Source organism: Platalea leucorodia, assembly GCF_965183815.1.
Source record: "Platalea leucorodia genome assembly, chromosome: 18".
NCBI classification, from domain to species: Eukaryota; Metazoa; Chordata; class Aves; order Pelecaniformes; family Threskiornithidae; genus Platalea; species Platalea leucorodia.
In genome coordinates, this window is record NC_138840.1 from 6,757,973 (window position 1) to 6,775,202 (window position 17,230).

The 17,230-nt window shown below is 42.1% G+C and overlaps 1 protein-coding gene across 3 annotated transcripts; it reads left to right on the forward strand.

Annotated features, from left to right (window-relative positions):
- The first annotated feature begins 908 nt into the window (after positions 1-908).
- On the forward strand, positions 909-15,721 carry PSMB2 (proteasome 20S subunit beta 2). 3 transcript variants are annotated; one of them, XR_014230143.1, is made up of 7 exons: positions 909-1,085; positions 3,304-3,426; positions 4,005-4,075; positions 9,058-9,220; positions 10,732-10,781; positions 11,697-14,388; positions 14,570-15,721. XR_014230143.1 is itself a non-coding variant. In XM_082329834.1 (6 exons), the coding sequence occupies exons 1-6, from the start codon at positions 995-997 to the stop codon at positions 11,802-11,804; spliced, it is 606 nt and encodes a 201-aa protein (XP_082185960.1). In that variant the 5' UTR covers positions 909-994; the 3' UTR covers positions 11,805-15,721. The 3 variants fall into 3 exon arrangements, 1 of the variants encoding a protein (XP_082185960.1); XR_014230144.1 differs by having other exon boundaries at positions 11,697-12,943; XM_082329834.1 differs by having other exon boundaries at positions 11,697-15,721.
- Positions 15,722-17,230: the final 1,509 nt, after the last annotated feature.

Below are 17,230 nucleotides of genomic sequence, written 5' to 3' on the forward strand. Positions count from 1 at the left end.
CGGACAGGCTGAGCATGGACTCGTAGCTACCGGCGGCGGAGCGGCAGGCTGTCACCGCGGCAGGAGCCGCAGGGAGCCCCACGCAGCGGCTCGGGGCTCGGCTCTGCGCGCAGCTGGCGCTGCTGGCTATTCCTGACACAGAAAGATGGGCAGCAAATAAATCACTCCATCGCTCCTGGAAGGATTTCACTGTCTCTTCACAGCTCAGTTCCCTTTGACTACATACATCAGAGGCTGCAGGAGCGCCAGCCATCTTTCCAAAAGAATTTGTGCCCAAGAACAGCTGCCACACAAGGAGGGTTTAGTGGTTTTCTTTCCTCTTGGCCCAACGCTGTCAGTAAGCAGCCAGCCATCCGCTCCAGCTGAGACCGCCAAGCCAGTTTGGTTTTATTCCACGCAGTGTGGGGTAGAAGCGGGACATGCGATTACTCCACTTTCTGCATTGAGACTCTGCCCTGGAATTGTGCTCTTTAATAGCAAACACAGTGTGTTTTGGCTGGGAATGGCACCAAAGCCCCAGACTCACAGGACTGTTGTCCGAAACCAAAATCCAGGACATCTGCCTGACAGAAAACCCAGGTTTGCCTGAAACCCCCATCGTCCCCAGAGCGTATGAGCAGCCCTGTCCCCACAGAGTGGGCCAGCGGGCCGGCCTAGGGAGCACGCCGGCCGCTCAGCACCCCCCCCCCCAGCTCCGTTCCCGACGGATGGATCCCCTGCGGCCCGGGGGACAGGGCTGGGTGCGGAGCCGGCGGGACGCTGACAGACGGGGATACAACGGGGGATAAAAGGGCGGGAACGGCGGCCGCCGCCATCGCCTCGGCGCGGCCCGGGCAGCCGCGCCACGTGACCCCTCCCCCGGGCGGGCGGCTCTCGCGAGCGCCGGCGGTGGCGTCATCACTGCGCGCCGGCGCCTGCGTGCGACCGGGTGGGAGGCGGCGGCGCTTCGCTGTGTCACGACGCGGCCTGCGGGGACGGCGCAGCGCGGCCCGCCATGGAGTACCTCATCGGCATCCAGGGCCCCGACTACGTCCTGGTGGCCGCCGACACGGTGGCGGCTTCCAGCATCGTCCAGATGAAGCACGGTGAGAGGCGAGGCCCGCGCGGCCTGAGCAGCCCCGCCGCTGCTCCGGGAGGCCCGTTAGTTCTGCCCTCCCCGGGGCAGGCCCGGCGGGGAGCCCCGGCCGAGCCGGACCGGCCCTGGGCGGGCAGGGTGCCCTGGGGCTCCAGTCGTGAGCAGGCGGCTGGGGACGCGCTCCCTGTGTGTGGTTAGGGTGCTCTGAGTGTCTGGCTCTGCCTGCGGCTGCGAAAAGGCTGCTAAAATAGGCAGGTATGGGTGGAGATAAAGGCTGCTGGACGTTTCAGTTTAGGTTTTATTCATTGTAGGGGCTGCTGGCCGGTCTCTGTCACTCAGAGTGAGCCTAGGTCTCAAAGGGCCGCTTGCTCAGAGTGAAGTTTCCAAGCCTGAGCCAACATGACTGCACTGTGTTGGGCGGTCACGTTAACTTACCGCTTCGGGTGAGCGTTGGCTTGTTAACCCAAACCTTGCTCTGTACCGCAATACGGATGTGTGGGAAAAACCGCACAGGGATAACGACGGGTGAGATTAAATGCTTGGTTGTGTCTAATTCACTGGCAAAATGTAATTAATGCAAAAAAGGAAATATTGGAAGTAAAAGCATAAATGAAATTCATACCATATGAGCCAAACTGTAGTATGTTTTTGGTTTCTTTATGTGATAATACTTCTGGGGGACTCTCAGGCCTTTGAAATTCTCTAAAATGAATTTTTCTGGCTACTGCTGCAATAACCTAGATTGAAGCTTGTTTACAAAGTGTAGACTAGAAGCTTCTTTACTCGGTGTAGTGATCTTTCTAATCTAAATACTGCTGCTTAGAAGCTTTTTTTTTTTAAGAGTTGTAGATTGTAATATTGATAAACATCCCATAAAATCATGAATGTTATAGCTAGCAGTGCTTTTACCTAAAATATTTCACTTCAGGTCTGTAAGAGTCAGTGGGAGTAGTGTTAGAAAGGTGGCTATGAAAGGTGGTGGCACATACAAAATAGAAATATAATCACTGCAAACAATGTTTTGTAAGTTAATGTTGGTTCCAAGTAGGTTTATTTGTAAACTTTAAGGAAAATGTACTTAGAACATAGGATTTATTTGCCTTTTGGGGGGAAAAAAAACCCACAAATTTCAGATATTTGTTTAGAATATTGTTATTTACTAATACTTGCTCTAATTTGTAAATAGATTGCAAGGGCTGATCGGTGTCTGTGGCCTTTCCTGAACTCTCAAGACATGCAGCTTCTATGCAGCTGCTCGGTGCTTTAATAACTCTTGAAGTCGTGTTAGAGGATTGTGGCACTTCATACTTGTCCTGCAGCAGGGATTATTCAGCAGCACATACTAAACTGAAAGCGAAGTTCAGAGGTGGAGGTTTAGTGTTGTTCCATAGACCTACCTTCGGTATAGAGAAGTGGTCTTCCTTTTACACCAACAGCAGCTACTTGAATTTTTCTGTGTCGGATATCTGATTCCCTCAAATACACACAGACAAGTTTTTAAAACTGCAATTACGAGTAAAAGTGTAGCTTACTATTCCTTAATTTCCATGTATATCAGTGGGCTGCTATATAATCAGTACTTTAATGTTCTCCCCCCCCCCCCCCCCCCCCCCCGCAAAAAAAATAATGACAAGCAAAAACTTATTTCTGAAAAAGTCTCGCTTGCCTAAATTGCTAGTTTTTGAGACAGTCCTGGATATCAGGAAGAGGGCATCATTTGACATGGAATTTGGTTCTGGATTTCCTAAGGTTGCTTTTGCTCGATGTGTTGATATTTCAGCTTTATACTAAAGGGTTTGCTTTGTATATTTAGGTAAAGTAGAATGGTCACTGAGCAAAATTCTTATTCCTGAACCCAGGAAGCACCACGTATATGTGAAACTTTGAACACAATATTCTGTGTGAAGTTTTAGTCTTCATTTCTATATAAGAAAGACCATGTATTTCTGAAATGCCTTCCTTCCTGAAGGAAACACTTTGTGCATTTCAGCTTTGTTTCTCTTGGTGATGTGTTTAACAAGTGCTGTGTACTGTGCCACCAAGTGTGAGATGCTGAATGTTACGGTTCGCTCAGGATGATGTTTTTGGTGGTGTTGCAGGACGTAATGTAGTTATCCAAGTCTTTTACTTTCTTGCTTTTGAAAGAAACCATGATGTGTTATGATATTGGCAAAATAATTAATTCTTTCTCATGACCATGGCTCTTAATGTTATTTTTCTTTGCCTAGACCATGACAAAATGTTTAAGATGAGTGAAAAGATCTTACTCCTGTGTGTTGGGGAGGCTGGAGACACTGTACAGTTTGCAGAATACATCCAGAAAAATGTTCAGCTCTACAAAATGAGAAATGGTGAGTGAAGGAGAACAGTTACTCACTGAGGGTTTGGAAGCTGAGTAAATGATAAGTATGGTTTACAGTTGAATGTTGGTGGGAAGTGCTGTTCTCAAAGCTTCTCTAGCTTTAAGGATTTCTGCATTTTTAGCGTCAAGCAAAGGTGGTAGTGAAGGCAGGATGAAGAAATGGAGACTGGACTATATAGTATACACCAAGAGGTTTATCCAAAGCCCAGCTGACCTATTTGTGATATAGATGACACAATAATAGCTTTGTTAGTAAACTATGTCTCTTACTATGTCCATTGCATGACAACTGTTATCAGTTTTCCTGATACTCTGGACTGAAAAATTTAGGCTACATGCCCATAGTATTTTAATTTTTTGAAGCTATGTATTTTAATGGTCTATACTGATACGAGCTTCCTAGATTTTGAGGGCCCTTTTTATGCTTGTAGCTTTCAGAATAAATTAGACAAATACCACTCTGTCATTAAAGAACATCTTGTTATTTCAAAATGGGAATGGAAAGTCAGGAAGTGAAACATGAATATGGATTTGTACTGTTATCAAATACACACATTTCTTCTCTAGGTTATGAATTGTCTCCTACTGCAGCTGCAAACTTTACACGACGAAACCTAGCTGACTATCTTCGGAGTCGAGTGAGTAATAGCTGAAAGATTTTGGCAAAGGCTTACAGGGGAAAATTTCCATTTTCAAGTAATGGAGTCTGATGAAAAAGGTGGCAGCTTCTGTCTTTAGTGATGAATTCACTTTGCTGAAAGGATGTTTTATTAAAATATAACTTCACTCGCTTATTTAAAAAACTTATCACACCACTTATCAATAACTGATACAACTGTAGTCTTAAAATTTCAGCCTTGGGCCGAATAAGCATTTTGTCACAAACACTGCAGACAGCTAAGTGAAATAAGCTTCTTTAACATCGAGATAAGGTTGTCAGTTTTCATGCAAATGCACTGAATCCGTTTAATCTTCTTGGAAAATGATTTAATAGAGCAAAGCTGTTTGATGTACTTAGCAAAACAAGTCGCTTTTGTAAACAGCAACACGAGGCTTTCAGTAAATATCAAATCCAAGTTGGAGCTGTATTTTCAAGTTACTAAACTGTAATTACCGATTTTTCTCATGGTAATTTTTTCAAAGTATGAGAAGATGTCATGAAGGGACAAACAGAATTTTAAAGATCCAAGGTTAGGAAGCATTTCATTATCATTCTTCTCAACATGCTGTATGAAAGGTAACAAGAAGAAATAGGATGTTGAGAATGAAGTTGAATGACTCCGTCAGGGATGGGGCATGGCATAAATTCTGTTTCTCTTCTGACAGTATGCTGCACAGGCCTGAAATGGTGTTTTGCAGTAGCAAATAAAGGCCAGTATTAACATCAGAGCTGTGTTGTTGAGAATTATGCATGTGTGGAGTGAGGCCCAGACCCTTCTTCAAGAACTTATCCACAGGAACCACTTGAGATCATTCTCATTTCTGACATGGATGACAGCTGAAGGTAGCAAGTTTTCGAGTTACTAAAGTTAGAGCAAGTCAGTAGAACTGAGTGCAGGGTCCTGCCTCGGTCTCATCCATGAACGCTACTCTCCTGGTTTAAATGACTTCAACTCCATGGATTAAGCATGGTTGGTAGATGATGGTTGGCAGTGATGCTGCTTGCTTTAGCGTTTGTTCGGGTGTGATTTGGAAGGTCTGTGTGTGTTTCGTGGAACTCTGCAGTTTTTGAGGTGGGTGTGGAGGAGCAATGCTGCTTGGTGCCTGGCCCACACGGCTGTCGGGTGCCTGGTGCTGGTGGCTCGTCTCAAGGGCATCTGACCTGCACAGATGGTGTGGGTGAGGCTGACGCTGAATGTCCTGCCCACAGAGGCAGCTATTTCTTACATACGATTTAAAGTACCTCTACCAGGAGTAATTTAACAGGCTTTTTGGTAAACTTGGCCAGCGGGATGTGGCATTGATGTGGCACTGTCATCTTCCTCTGTGCCACGTCCCTTGAGGCCTGATCCTCCCTGTGTCTCCCCTTCTTCCTGAGCCCATGCCTGTCTTCCAGCTCACCTGCTCCAGATGGGCAGCACAGTGGGGAACACACTGGCAAAGGCAGATGTGTTTATTTACCGGAGACAAAATGTTGTGCTGTTGCAGATGGCAATGCCCCGGAGCAAGCGGTGCACTCTGACACTACTGTCACACTACAGTGATCTCTATACTGTAGGGAGAACTCTTTTTCTTTAAACGTAGCACTTAATGATGTGTTTGTGGGATTTAGAATTTGGTGATACAAACCTTGCCATCAGAATTATTTTCCTCGTGAATTTTGTTACATTTTCATCATAATTTGTGGGATACCAGAAGGATTAACACTAGCTCTCTGTATCTATTTGCAATCCATATAGGATTCCTGGAGTCTACTAATTTAATTATGTGGATGATAAAAAATGAAAAGGTAAAAGATGCCACTGCCTCCTGTTAGGAGCAGGGAAATAGTTTAGAAGTAAAAAATTTGGTGGAGGAAAAGATAGTTCGTTGCTGTATTGCCATTCACCATGGGAAGCTGTTTCTGTTAACAGAGGGCTAGAAGGTATGTGAAGGGGAGAGGCTAACACTGAAACAGTACTTTTTGAGGCATTATGCTGTTGTCATGGCCCAGCCCAAAATAGAGCTTGTTCTGCATTGTTAATCACCATCTGGGTTTCTCCCTATTTTATCTAGTTTTATTTCGTTTATGAACCTTGTGGCTCATGTAGACCAAGTTGCTCCTGTCTTGGACGGCTGTCTTGTAAGCAGTGCCTTGAAGTTGTGCTTTTGGTGGAAAGTATCAGGTGTAATGACTCTGGGCTTGTAACTTCAGGCCATTACATTACTGTACTCTTTTCTTTTACTGAATAGTCAACGTGGCTTTCATGACATTTCTCTCTAAAACATGGGGGTTATGCTCCAGAGTAGGGGCTGCAAAGAATCTTTGTTGATTTCTGTTTATATGTTGCAAGGGAGGCAAACCTAGAAATCGCTTTGGAGCCAACTGGCTTTTGCATAGGTGAGTGGTGCTGTAGTTCCTCTTCCACTGTTGCCTACTCCAGCATCTCACTTGATTCACCTGCTGAATCAAGTGCCGGGGTTAGTACATTTAACACACTACCGAGGTTGCGTGGTGGTGGGGAATAGGAAAAATAACCCCCTGCCCCTCCAAACCCGATGAAGTTCAGTTTCTTGTTGCGATGCTATGTTTAATTATAGGTGACAGGGTCTGGCCTGAGTCCAAAGGAAGACTGTCAGTTCCTCTCTCCTTGTCCACGCTTGGCAGGATGCTTCCTCGCGCCCACCTTTCCCCCCTTGCTGTGACTTTGGCTTCCGCCAGATGTCACACCGCTGCTTGTCACCGCCCAGCCTCCCACTGCTGATCTTGTTGTTTTAGTGTATTTATCACAACTGTTCTCTTCGGCTGTAAAGTCTGAAGAAATTCACACATCTCTTAATTGCTGTAGTTATTTTAAATCAAACAGCATAAAGTGCAAAGCTGCTTGGGATGAGGAATATTGCCTCTAATAGGAACGGTAGGTTTGGAAAAAAATAAAAATTTAATCTGTCCTGGAGTGTTAGTCATTCACTCATTTGGTAGCCCTTTATTCACACCAGTCTTGTAAAGAGTTTAGAACTGTTGGCATGGATTTGATTACAAAAGCCAAGGCTGCCTTTGGAATGGGCGAAAGGATTGAGATGTACAAGGAATACCAGTCCCAGCGCAGAGGTGTTAGTCCCGCTAAGACAGCACTGAGAGGTGCTGTCTGCAAATTCCATTTGTAATCGTGGAAGTAGTAAATAGATTATGTATATATTCTAATGTTTAAATCCTACCTTTCTTGAGTAATAGGAAGGCATGGGGGACACTTTATTTACATTTGAGTTTTAAGAAGTTGTCTCATAGACCATTAGCGGGAGAACTTACAACTGAAAAACAGCTTACATATTTGTTTAAGTCTGTATAATACCATTTATTTATGGTTGAGCATCTCACATATGCCAATGTTGGTAATTCAAAGTCACACAATAATTTGAGTGATCTTGTGTCATGGCTCTTAAATACCAACTTGTGTGATGTTTCAGAATAAATAAATGATGAAATACAGCCTAATTAAACAAATACAGCTGCGTGGTAACTTGGTTCCAAATATTCTTGAATGCTTTGAAGATTAAATCACACAGTTTATGGTGATGTTTGATGCATAACTGTAACCTGCTTTATTCTTTCTTGCTATCTGGTGAAAGTCAAAATATAGTATCCTGTAATATTTTTTGAGTGCAAATTCACTGTGCTTATTATCAAAATGAACTTCTTCCCGTGATAAAGTTAATGTTTTGGCTTTAGGGTGAAATTGTGTTTGCTTGCTCTAATCTGTTGTTAGTTGCATCATCATTTTTTTTTCTCGTTTTGTTGCTTTGTTGATCTAGACTTGCCAGCATTTAAGAGACATCCTGTTAGTATGATTAATAAGAAACATTATATAAATGTGAAAATACTGGAAGTATATAAAAGCAGTTTTAAATAAATTCCAAAATATTCTTCTGAGCCTACATTTAAAAATAATACAGTGCATGCATGTTTCATGGTCTTACAAAGTACACATCTTGGAAGAAGATGTATAGGGACATCTGCTTTATTCATTATAGTGGAACACACTAAACCTAAAACATGAAGGAAATGGCTCAGGAATTGCTAAACTTGCAAGTACAGCACAATAAAAAGGCATGCTTACGTTAATACAGTTGCGTGGTCTTTTTGGATAAGATGTAGATATTTCTCAATCTTATATGATAGGCTCTTGCTGAAGTTATAAAGAAGAATCGGAGAAGACAGCAGCTAAAGCAGACTAGATTTCTAGTTGAAGAAAACTCTTTCCAACCAAACAAAAAAGCTACTGTTAACATGATGTTGCAGGATCTTAGTAGTCAGTTTTGATTAGAAATAAACCAATTCCTTAGATCTTCATTCGCTTGGTCAAGTTAGCCTAATATTAAAGATTAAACTTGGTATGTGCAATAAAAATCTAACTATCAATTAACAAGACAGCGTAACACTCTATATAGCTGTTTGCACTGTATGTAGGCTTTCACATGTGCTAAAATGGTCTATGGTTAGCAGTAGTGTGACTGAGAAAAGAGCATGCTAAATTAACAAAGAAGTTCTTAGAAACTGCAAAATGTTCACATTGTGCTCACATGTTGGCAGTAAAAATCCGCAAGTTTTATGTTGAGATGAAAGAATCTGGTGTGAAAACATAATAAAATTTTCTTAAGTTTGAATGCGCCATGAAAGCTTCAAAAAAAAACCAAACCAACCAACCAAACAAAAAAACACACGAAACAAACCACTAGTTTTCAGGAGAATCTGAGTTTTAGGGTTTTATTTGCTTCTGCATTCCATATTACCAAAAGACCTAATCGTTTTTAGATTGAGATCCCTAATCTCCTGCAGACAGTATGGACGTAGTTGCTAATAGCATTTTATGGCAAAGAATTGTGAACCCAACTGTGTTGCTATTCTGTACGTGGCATGGGGAATTAAGACTCAAAGATTTGGGTGTGGCTGCTTTAATGACAACATCGTTTCTGTTTGTAGACCCCTTACCATGTCAACCTTCTCCTGGCTGGCTATGATGACCACGAAGGTCCGGCCCTTTATTACATGGATTACCTCGCGGCTCTGGCTAAAGCTCCTTTTGCAGCACATGGATATGGTGCATTCCTTACCCTCAGCATCCTTGACCGCTATTACAAGCCAAGTAAGTGGAGTCACGGAGAAGAAAATTCTCCTGTTACCGATTAATAAATTAAAGGCTTAAACCGAGAGATTGACATTTGCTGAGTCAGATGGTCCAGCGCAATTGCTGTGATGCTATGGATTTGAATTTGACTTTTTGTCAGCATAAATGTAGCTTTAAAGATTGCCTTCTGTTTTAGCTGAAATGGTAATGTGAAACTAGTCAACTCCTTAAAGCGCTTTCCTGTTTGAAGCGTAACAGACTGTAAGTGAAGGAAGTTTCAGTTTATTCTAAAACATGACTAGACTTTCCTGGACTATTAGCTGCTAGTAGTCTGTTTTTAATAAATAACGTTTTGATAACTTTATCTTCTACTTGTTTGTCTGCTGGCTATGCCATGTACATTTTCCCAGAGTATCGATCTTCAGAGGGCAGTCCGGATCGTATTGCTCCATATCTTGGATTGGCTTTGTGTGTGATATATTAAAAAAAAAAAAGTGAAAAGATTTTCCTGGCGAGATTATATTCAGTACTCTCAAGTGGTGGTGATGAAGATCGGTTGGTTTGGTTTACAGTTTTAGGCACGTGGTAGCTCTTGATTATAATTCTTGTACACGTCTGTACCTGACTAAAGTTGTAATTTTAGAATCATAATCCAGTTCTTACACTGCCAAGGAATAAACATGGCCCCATCCCCGCTTTACAGATGAGTAAATGTACAAAGCTTGCAGTATGGTTAATCTGACATCTTTGGCTTTAGCTACAAAACTACTTACTCCTGTGTGCAAAGCTGAGTTTAATCTCACAGCAGAGATATTCGCTTAGTAATCCTTTCATCTATCTCCTGCAAGAAACATAGCTATAAACTGATAATTTTATTCTGATGGGACTTCTGCCTGAACAGTGGATGCAGGTCTGGAACAAACTCTAGAAACAAGTTTTGTGAGATCCCCAGAGCTTAGTTGTTTTCTAGTCATGTCCCTTCAAAATTATACTGCTCCATTTTCACCATTCCTTGTGAAAAGAGAAAAATAGTGAGCTACAATACATTGTCATGGCTTGTCATCCCTATAGAGTGCTGGATTTTATCCTAATGTGTGAGAATAGCAGGGGCATCACACACGTGCCTTTCCCATTATTAAAACTAATACCCAGCAGGGAACGTAGCACTAAAACCAATCTCCGCCTACTGTCACTGACTTGCAGCCGGCTGTGGACAGATGGAGCTGATTTAAAACTGTAATAAACTCGAGGAGAGGGAGACGGCTGGACTTCTCCAAAGCCCAGTCCCTGGCCATGGGAGGCAAAATTCCGTCATGCTTCCCATTCAGTGTAACAAATCGATTCTCAATGGCTTGTTGCAGCGTGAGCGCTTCAGTGCGGGGCGTCCTCGGTACATCTGGAAAGTGTTTTCTGTGAGCTGGGAAGGAGAGGTTTTGGTGCTCAGCTGAAAAGTTGTTTAAATTTAATAAAGTTTCTGTTGAGAGAGATGGCCTCTAATTAAATCAATCTGTGGATGTTTTCTCTTTTAGGTATCACACGTGAGGAAGCTGTGGAGCTCCTAAAAAAATGTCTAGAGGAGGTGAGTTGCCAAACTTAGGCCCTTATGATCTTGAGAAAGGAATGTTTGTTTGCATTCATTTGCTGATATTTTCCTGTTCCTCTTGTGGCATTTTTTTGCTGCCGTTGCCAGAAGGGGTAATAAATGCACGTTGACCAGATGTGGAGTAGCTACTGACGAAAAGGATTTGTAGGCACTTGCATTGTCTGAGCATGGTTCATGTCCTCCAGAACGTAAACTTGAAGCTTAATTGCTTTTCTTTACTTCTGTTTCTTCCATGCTTAGCATAATATTGATACAGACGGTCTTTGACTTTTTCCTTTTATGTTTCTTCTGAACATAATACAAGCATCTGTCTGTTACTTGTATTACACTTAACTGGTATATACTTCTAAGTGTACTTCTCTTCCAGCTTGTGAAGTGATACCTAAATGAGGTAAAGATTTGACCTTAAAGTTCATGATCAATTTTAGCGTAAATACAACCTTTCAGACTCCAAGACTTTTATTGTAGGAAAATATTCTTTATCCTTGTCTTTAAGAGATTGAATTGAATGTAACTGGGAAGAAATATCTGGGGAAACATCAGGAAGAAGTACTCTAAAGAGGTTCTGTTTGAAGTATCTTTTTGATCCACACACTTTGTGCCCTAAGTTGTAGCCCACTCTAGTCTTCCTGCTTAAATGTCTTCCTTGTTAACAGGCTTGGGTGTTTTGCTTCTCTAGGCTAGGCTTATCTAACATGGATAGTCTCATAACAGAGAACAAACACCGATTGATTCCTGAGCAGTGAAAAACACATTCTAGTTCCTAATATTTCAGGTCACTAGAACCAGGATGGAAATTTTGATGTGCAATAGCATATCCCTTAAATTATGCTCTCTGCTTTTATTTAAGCTTTGAATGAATCTCTTTTGTCTTTGTCTTTCGTTGAACAGCTTCAGAAACGCTTCATCCTAAACCTGACTTCTTTCAATGCCCGGTTCATTGACAAAGATGGCATCCATGACGTGGACAATATAGCCCTTCCGAAAGCGATGTCCTAACCCCGGAGATCTTTCTTCAGCAGTCGTCTTTTTGGTTCACTTTTGGGTTTTTTCTATTCATTTGAAGCACACAAGTCATGTACTGCACTGGGAGATCGAATAAAGATTGACATTTATATAGCCAGTTTTATCTTTTTATTCCACTGATCCTTCCTGAGAGTATTTAAGTAAACTGTTCCACGGTGAAGGTGAAACTTGATTTACTGTAAATGGGTGCACATTCAGGTTACTTATCTTTCTTTCCTCTTCTGAGATTTTTTTCTTCCCCCTCCCCATAAGTGTTTTTTTTTTGTGTGTGGGGGGGGGAAAACTGGTACTATATTTTCTAGATGACAATGTGCTGTCATCCACTCTCATAATTAAAGCTCAACAAACACCAGGCAAGTGTTTCATGCTAAACATACAGCATCTACTTTATTTTTCCAAAGATGTTACCACTGTTTGCTTTATAAAACAATAATAATCAGGTTTTCAAAGATTTAATTTGCTTTTGTTATACTTTGTTTCAGTCCAATCGAAGTGAAAGGTGAAAGAACAGATTTTAAAGTAGAATGGATTTTAAAATGCTAGTGTCATTTTTAACTCACCTGGCCATGGTTCTGTTACTGGGAAAGAATATTCTGCTCGCACAGTAGGCTCATAACTTCAATAAGTATTTTAAATATAATCTGATGTGTCAGTTGGGTGATTTTTCTTAATTGATGGTCTGTACATTTAGAAGTACATGAAAACAGTTCAATGAGAAATAAAACTGCAGCACTTTTCATAAATCTTTGAATTACTGTCAACTAGCTAGAGCTTTGTTTCCATGAGGATAATCGCTGGTCTGTCTAGGCTCTAGATGATGCCTCCATATAAAAACTCCATCCAGAGAACAGCCTCAGGTAATTATCACATGGCTGATACTCGCCGTCTGCTCAGAAGTGATTCTTCCAAGAATAATTTTCATCGAGACTGCTTCCCTGCTTGAATTTGCACTGAGTTACCCATTTAAAATGCTCTCTTTGGGTGCTTATTTTGTGTTTCAATAAGCTTGGGAAAAGAACCTTGGAAATAGAAGGATGGATGTCTACGAGATGGTGTGCAGGCTGTATTACTTGGGTGGCATGGCGTAACACCAAAGTTCTCGGTTGGGAAAGGTAAGTGACAGACCTAACCGTCTTCGTTTATCAGAGCTTTTTTGGTCTTGCCTCAGCGTGTTTGAGAATGTTAGTCTCTTCCCCAAAATGTTGCCAGTCTTAAGGACCAAGTATTCCCATCTTACTCAGCGTGTGAGAAGTGGGTTAGAGGCTGCAACTCGCTTAATGTCACAGAAAAAAATTGCAGCTCCAGTGCCTGAACTCATCCTGCCTCTTAAGACTGCCCTTAAATCTAATTCTTAACTGAAGTCCCATCAGGCTTTGTAGTTTAATTCTTTCCAGAATGAGTTTAATTATCAGCTGGTTTTGTTGTAGTAATTGCTGCAATGGCTTTTATTTAAGGCCAATGGCATATAACTCTCTGAAACATTCTGCTAAAATTTACTTTGTCTTTTAAAAACCACCTCAGACTTTTAAGAAAGGGAGTCCCCAGCCTGATTATTTTCTCTTGACAGGTCACATTTAACAGGCGGCGTCTGAGTGTTCCAGTTCTGTGATGGAAATCTCACCCCTTCGTGTTGCATTAATGTATTTGTTCAGCTTAATATGCAGCATTTCTAATTTATTTTACCACCGATGGGGAATGTTTTTGCAGGTTTCTTGTCTCTCTTTTCAAAGTCATCATTGCAGAGCGGCTGAGCCGATGTGCTACTTTTGTCACTGCATATCAAAGTAGTAATGCCTCCTTACTGGAGGGAGTTGTTATTTCAGACACAAAACTGGGGTGTGGTGCTATTGGATCACGTGAGTCTGGCAGAGAATCTGCCCGGAGTTTTTATTGGCACCTATTTGCATGCTGGTGATTAATAAACATAAAACAATTATTCCCTTGCGAGCACCCTGGTTGGGTTCAGGTTGGAGTGGAACATATGTTTTGCCTGAGGGCAGGGACCGGGATCTGAATCCCCCATTGAGTGAAAGCTAACGGGGTTGCATCAGAAGCCAACAGAGCAGCAACCTCTAGGAGTGAATAAATACAGACCTTTCTTGCAAAGCAGCAGAACAAAAGAATTGGCCCTCAGTGAGATTGGACTCCAGCCTCTAATGAAGTTGCTGCTTCTGAGGACTTTCCGAGAATTTACGCTTTTTAAGGAAAGGTGTAATACTTCTGCTGTGTAACTTTGGATTGTTTTAAAGGTCTACAGTGCTGATCTTTAAATTCAGAGACATTCAACTCTCATTTTTAACAGTAATCAATGGAATCTGTTTGAAAAATCAATGTTTTAAGTTTCCCATTTGCATTACTTAAGTAGGTAAGAGGTTTTCTTCTTCAAGTTTAGCCCTAATGCTTTTGGAAACTGTATTTTGCCTAGAATCCAGGAATACCTTTTGGAAATAATTCACCTTTCCATTTGAAAAGCATCTGTATTTATCGTGACAGGCCTCTCTTTCATAAGAAATCTCTGAAAGAATTGAGCACCGCAAGGAAGTACTGCTTTCTACTAGTAAGTTTTTGGTTCTTCATATTATAAAAAATTAATGTTGTAAACCAAGGTAACGTTTTCCTAGGGCATTGCAGCCACAGTGAGCTGTTCTGCTTTGCTTCGGCTGGTAATTCTGACCATATGTCTTACTACCAAAGCCTCAGGGCCTAAAGAGTTAACAAGGCACTTTTTCTCGTTTTAGGTTTCCTGTTTAAAGCTGGTCTCTTCCTGAGCACCGTGGTGGAACAGATCATTGCACCAGCTCATCTCTTCAAGAGCTCGGAGTTTGCTCTCGGGTCGGTTTACAGGGGAACAGAGCCTCTGTGCCTTAGGCTGCTTTGGCGAAAGAAGTATGTGAGCGTAGGTGCGGTGCTTATAGGTCTTCTTGGTGTTAATTATACCTTTTCATGGGAGAAAATCTACATTTTGTAGAATTTCATGCATACTAGAAGGATTGGCACAGAGGAGGTCATCAGTACTCAGCTGGCTGGCGTAACTGTTCTTAGCCCAAGTTTGTAATGTCATCAGGACAGTTCTGCAGCCCTCAAAGTGAGTAGATGGCTGGAAGTTGTCTCGAGTGATGAAGCTTCTCCCTACACGGGATGGCAAGTGACAGCCGAGCACGGACATGCAATTAAAAATTGCAATGGCTGAAAGGTAAAAACCCACCTCCCCCTCTTGCTGTGTTCAGCCTTTGTGTGGGACTGCTGGTGGGGAGAGCGCCCCAAGTTGGCTCACCTACGTCTTTCCCCGAGACTTTTCCAGTCCAAGACATCTGTGACCCCGTTCAGTTAAACAAGCCAAGAGACGCTTCAGCCACGGGTAGGTGAAATGCCTCGGGCAGGGACTGCTTTTTCTGTGTAAACCTGGGGGCCCTCAGCAGGTGTGCTTGCAGAAATTGGTGAGCCAAGCTGGAGACTACACAGGGACGGAATAATCAAAGATAGAGAAACAAAGCATGTTTGGAGCAATCCTGTACGGTATTCTCAGCAGTCTTTGAGTTTGACTTCTGTTCATGGCGAAGTGATGAAACAGTCACTGGCAGGAACTTTGTTTGCAACAAATGGAGCTGTTGGGTTTCGGAGCAAAGATGTAGGAGCAGAGGGGAGAGATGAGGCCAAACTCTCCTAAGGACGTGTGTTCGTTTGCTCTTCTCTCTAGTTTTGACACTCGGTTCCTACAAGAAGCGTTAGCCGATGCCAGGGCTGACATTATGGATTATGTTCACGGTGCTTAGGATTTGGTTGATTCAATTTTCCAATCTGAAGCAGGGACAGCATATTCCTTTTGTATAAAATAGCTTGGCATCTAAGGAAGGAAAAACCTCTGACTTTGCTACCTGTGAAGCACTGTACGTATTGTATCTGTAAGGAAAAATAAATTTATCCTACTCAAAGTTTATCCTTCAAGCCATTTTTAATTCTTTTTCTTTAAACCTTTAACCTTATACAGAATTTCCATGTGTTGTTATCAGTCAGCCATCAACAGTAATTAAGTGCAGGAAATTTTCATGTGAGCATTGATCAAACTAAACAGGCATAAGTTGTTTTAACAGATTTGAAAAAGCAAAATGGAAATGGTGGAATTAAAGCATGCAACTTCTTTTTTCCATGTTCTTGACTACATTGGTTTGAACCTCTGTAGTCCTGACTTGCTGCGGACTACGTTAAAAGTAAGTTAGTTGTCTTGAAAATGCAAAGTGACAGTTTAAGCGTTTTGTTTCTGTGCTAATGTGCAATTAGGTAGTTATCCAATAAGCTTATTCATGTAGTCTAACTCAAGACAGCTGTGGAAGGAATCGAGAAAACCCTTTACTGTTGAGGAGTGGTGAGAGGGGAAAGGATGTTTAAAAGGATCTGTTTCAGAATTGCCAGTATGTTCCTTTTCCCCGTGTAACAGAGTAAAGCATTAAATGTTAGCAAGATTTGTGAAAAATTAAATTCTGCTGATAAAATCTATAGAGGTGAAACTAAAATGTGGATAGATCTGAATACCAGCAAATGTAGTATAAGTTTGGATCTCCAAGTTAACTCTAAGGCAACCATACAAGGTGGGGCCAAGCTAAAAATCTAATTGTCTGAAATGGTGACTTGGCAAAGTGTATTTTGATTTGGGTAAAGTACCTTTTGCTTAGTAGAGGCTTCCTTGATGTCGTCAGATATTTCTAGTGCTTATGGACAAACATGCAGATAGTGCATCTCCTTTAGTTAATTTACAGAAGGCAAAGCAGGCTCCATCATATTTTGTGTCAGTATTTTTAGGATTATTGACAGTGTCCTCCTATAGTACCACCAAAATGCCTGTGGGCTTAAGCGATGCTTGATCTCCTCCTGCTAAACGTTGCCCTTGAAACACGACAGATGCCATTTCCCTGCTACCAGGGCCCTTTGGTTTGTGCAGAAAACCTGTGCACCCCACAAGCCTCTTCCATTCAGCAGAGGGCAGTGATCTTGCTCGCACACCGCCGCCTCCTTACAGACTTGTTTGGCCTCCTCATCTCTGTGCAGATCGTCCGATGGTCACAGAAGCTCAGCGCTATGGAGAACGGATTAATGCCTTGTCCAGCAGTGGCAGAGAGGAGGTACAAGGTTGTTTTTTCCTTTGGAAGATGCACATTTTATTTTTCACAAGTGTTGGACAGTTGTCCCATGAAACATATTTATCCATGTTTTCACAAATGAAGGCTAAGATAGCCAGTGACTCGCCGAAGCGGCCAAAAAGAGTAGCTGGAATCCATCCTCTACTAGTTAGTCCAAGCACTAATGAGCAGGGACGTAAAGTTAAAGTGCAGCTTTAATTTTTTTTAAGATAATGCCATTCTGCCTTGCAAAAGCGCTCTTGACATTTACTACTACGTGCTTGA

What these genes read in the sequence shown, in the direction of transcription:
- PSMB2 (XM_082329834.1), top strand. Translation starts at nt 995, where the DNA reads ATGGAGTACCTCATCGGCATCCAGGGCCCCGACTACGTCCTGGTGGCC. An exon ending in CTGACTATCTTCGGAGTCGA is followed by an intron (nt 4,076 to 9,057) that starts GTGAGTAATAGC and finishes TTCTGTTTGTAG; the next exon opens with ACCCCTTACCATGTCAACCT. An exon ending in TGACCGCTATTACAAGCCAA is followed by an intron (nt 9,221 to 10,731) that starts GTAAGTGGAGTC and finishes TTTCTCTTTTAG; the next exon opens with GTATCACACGTGAGGAAGCT.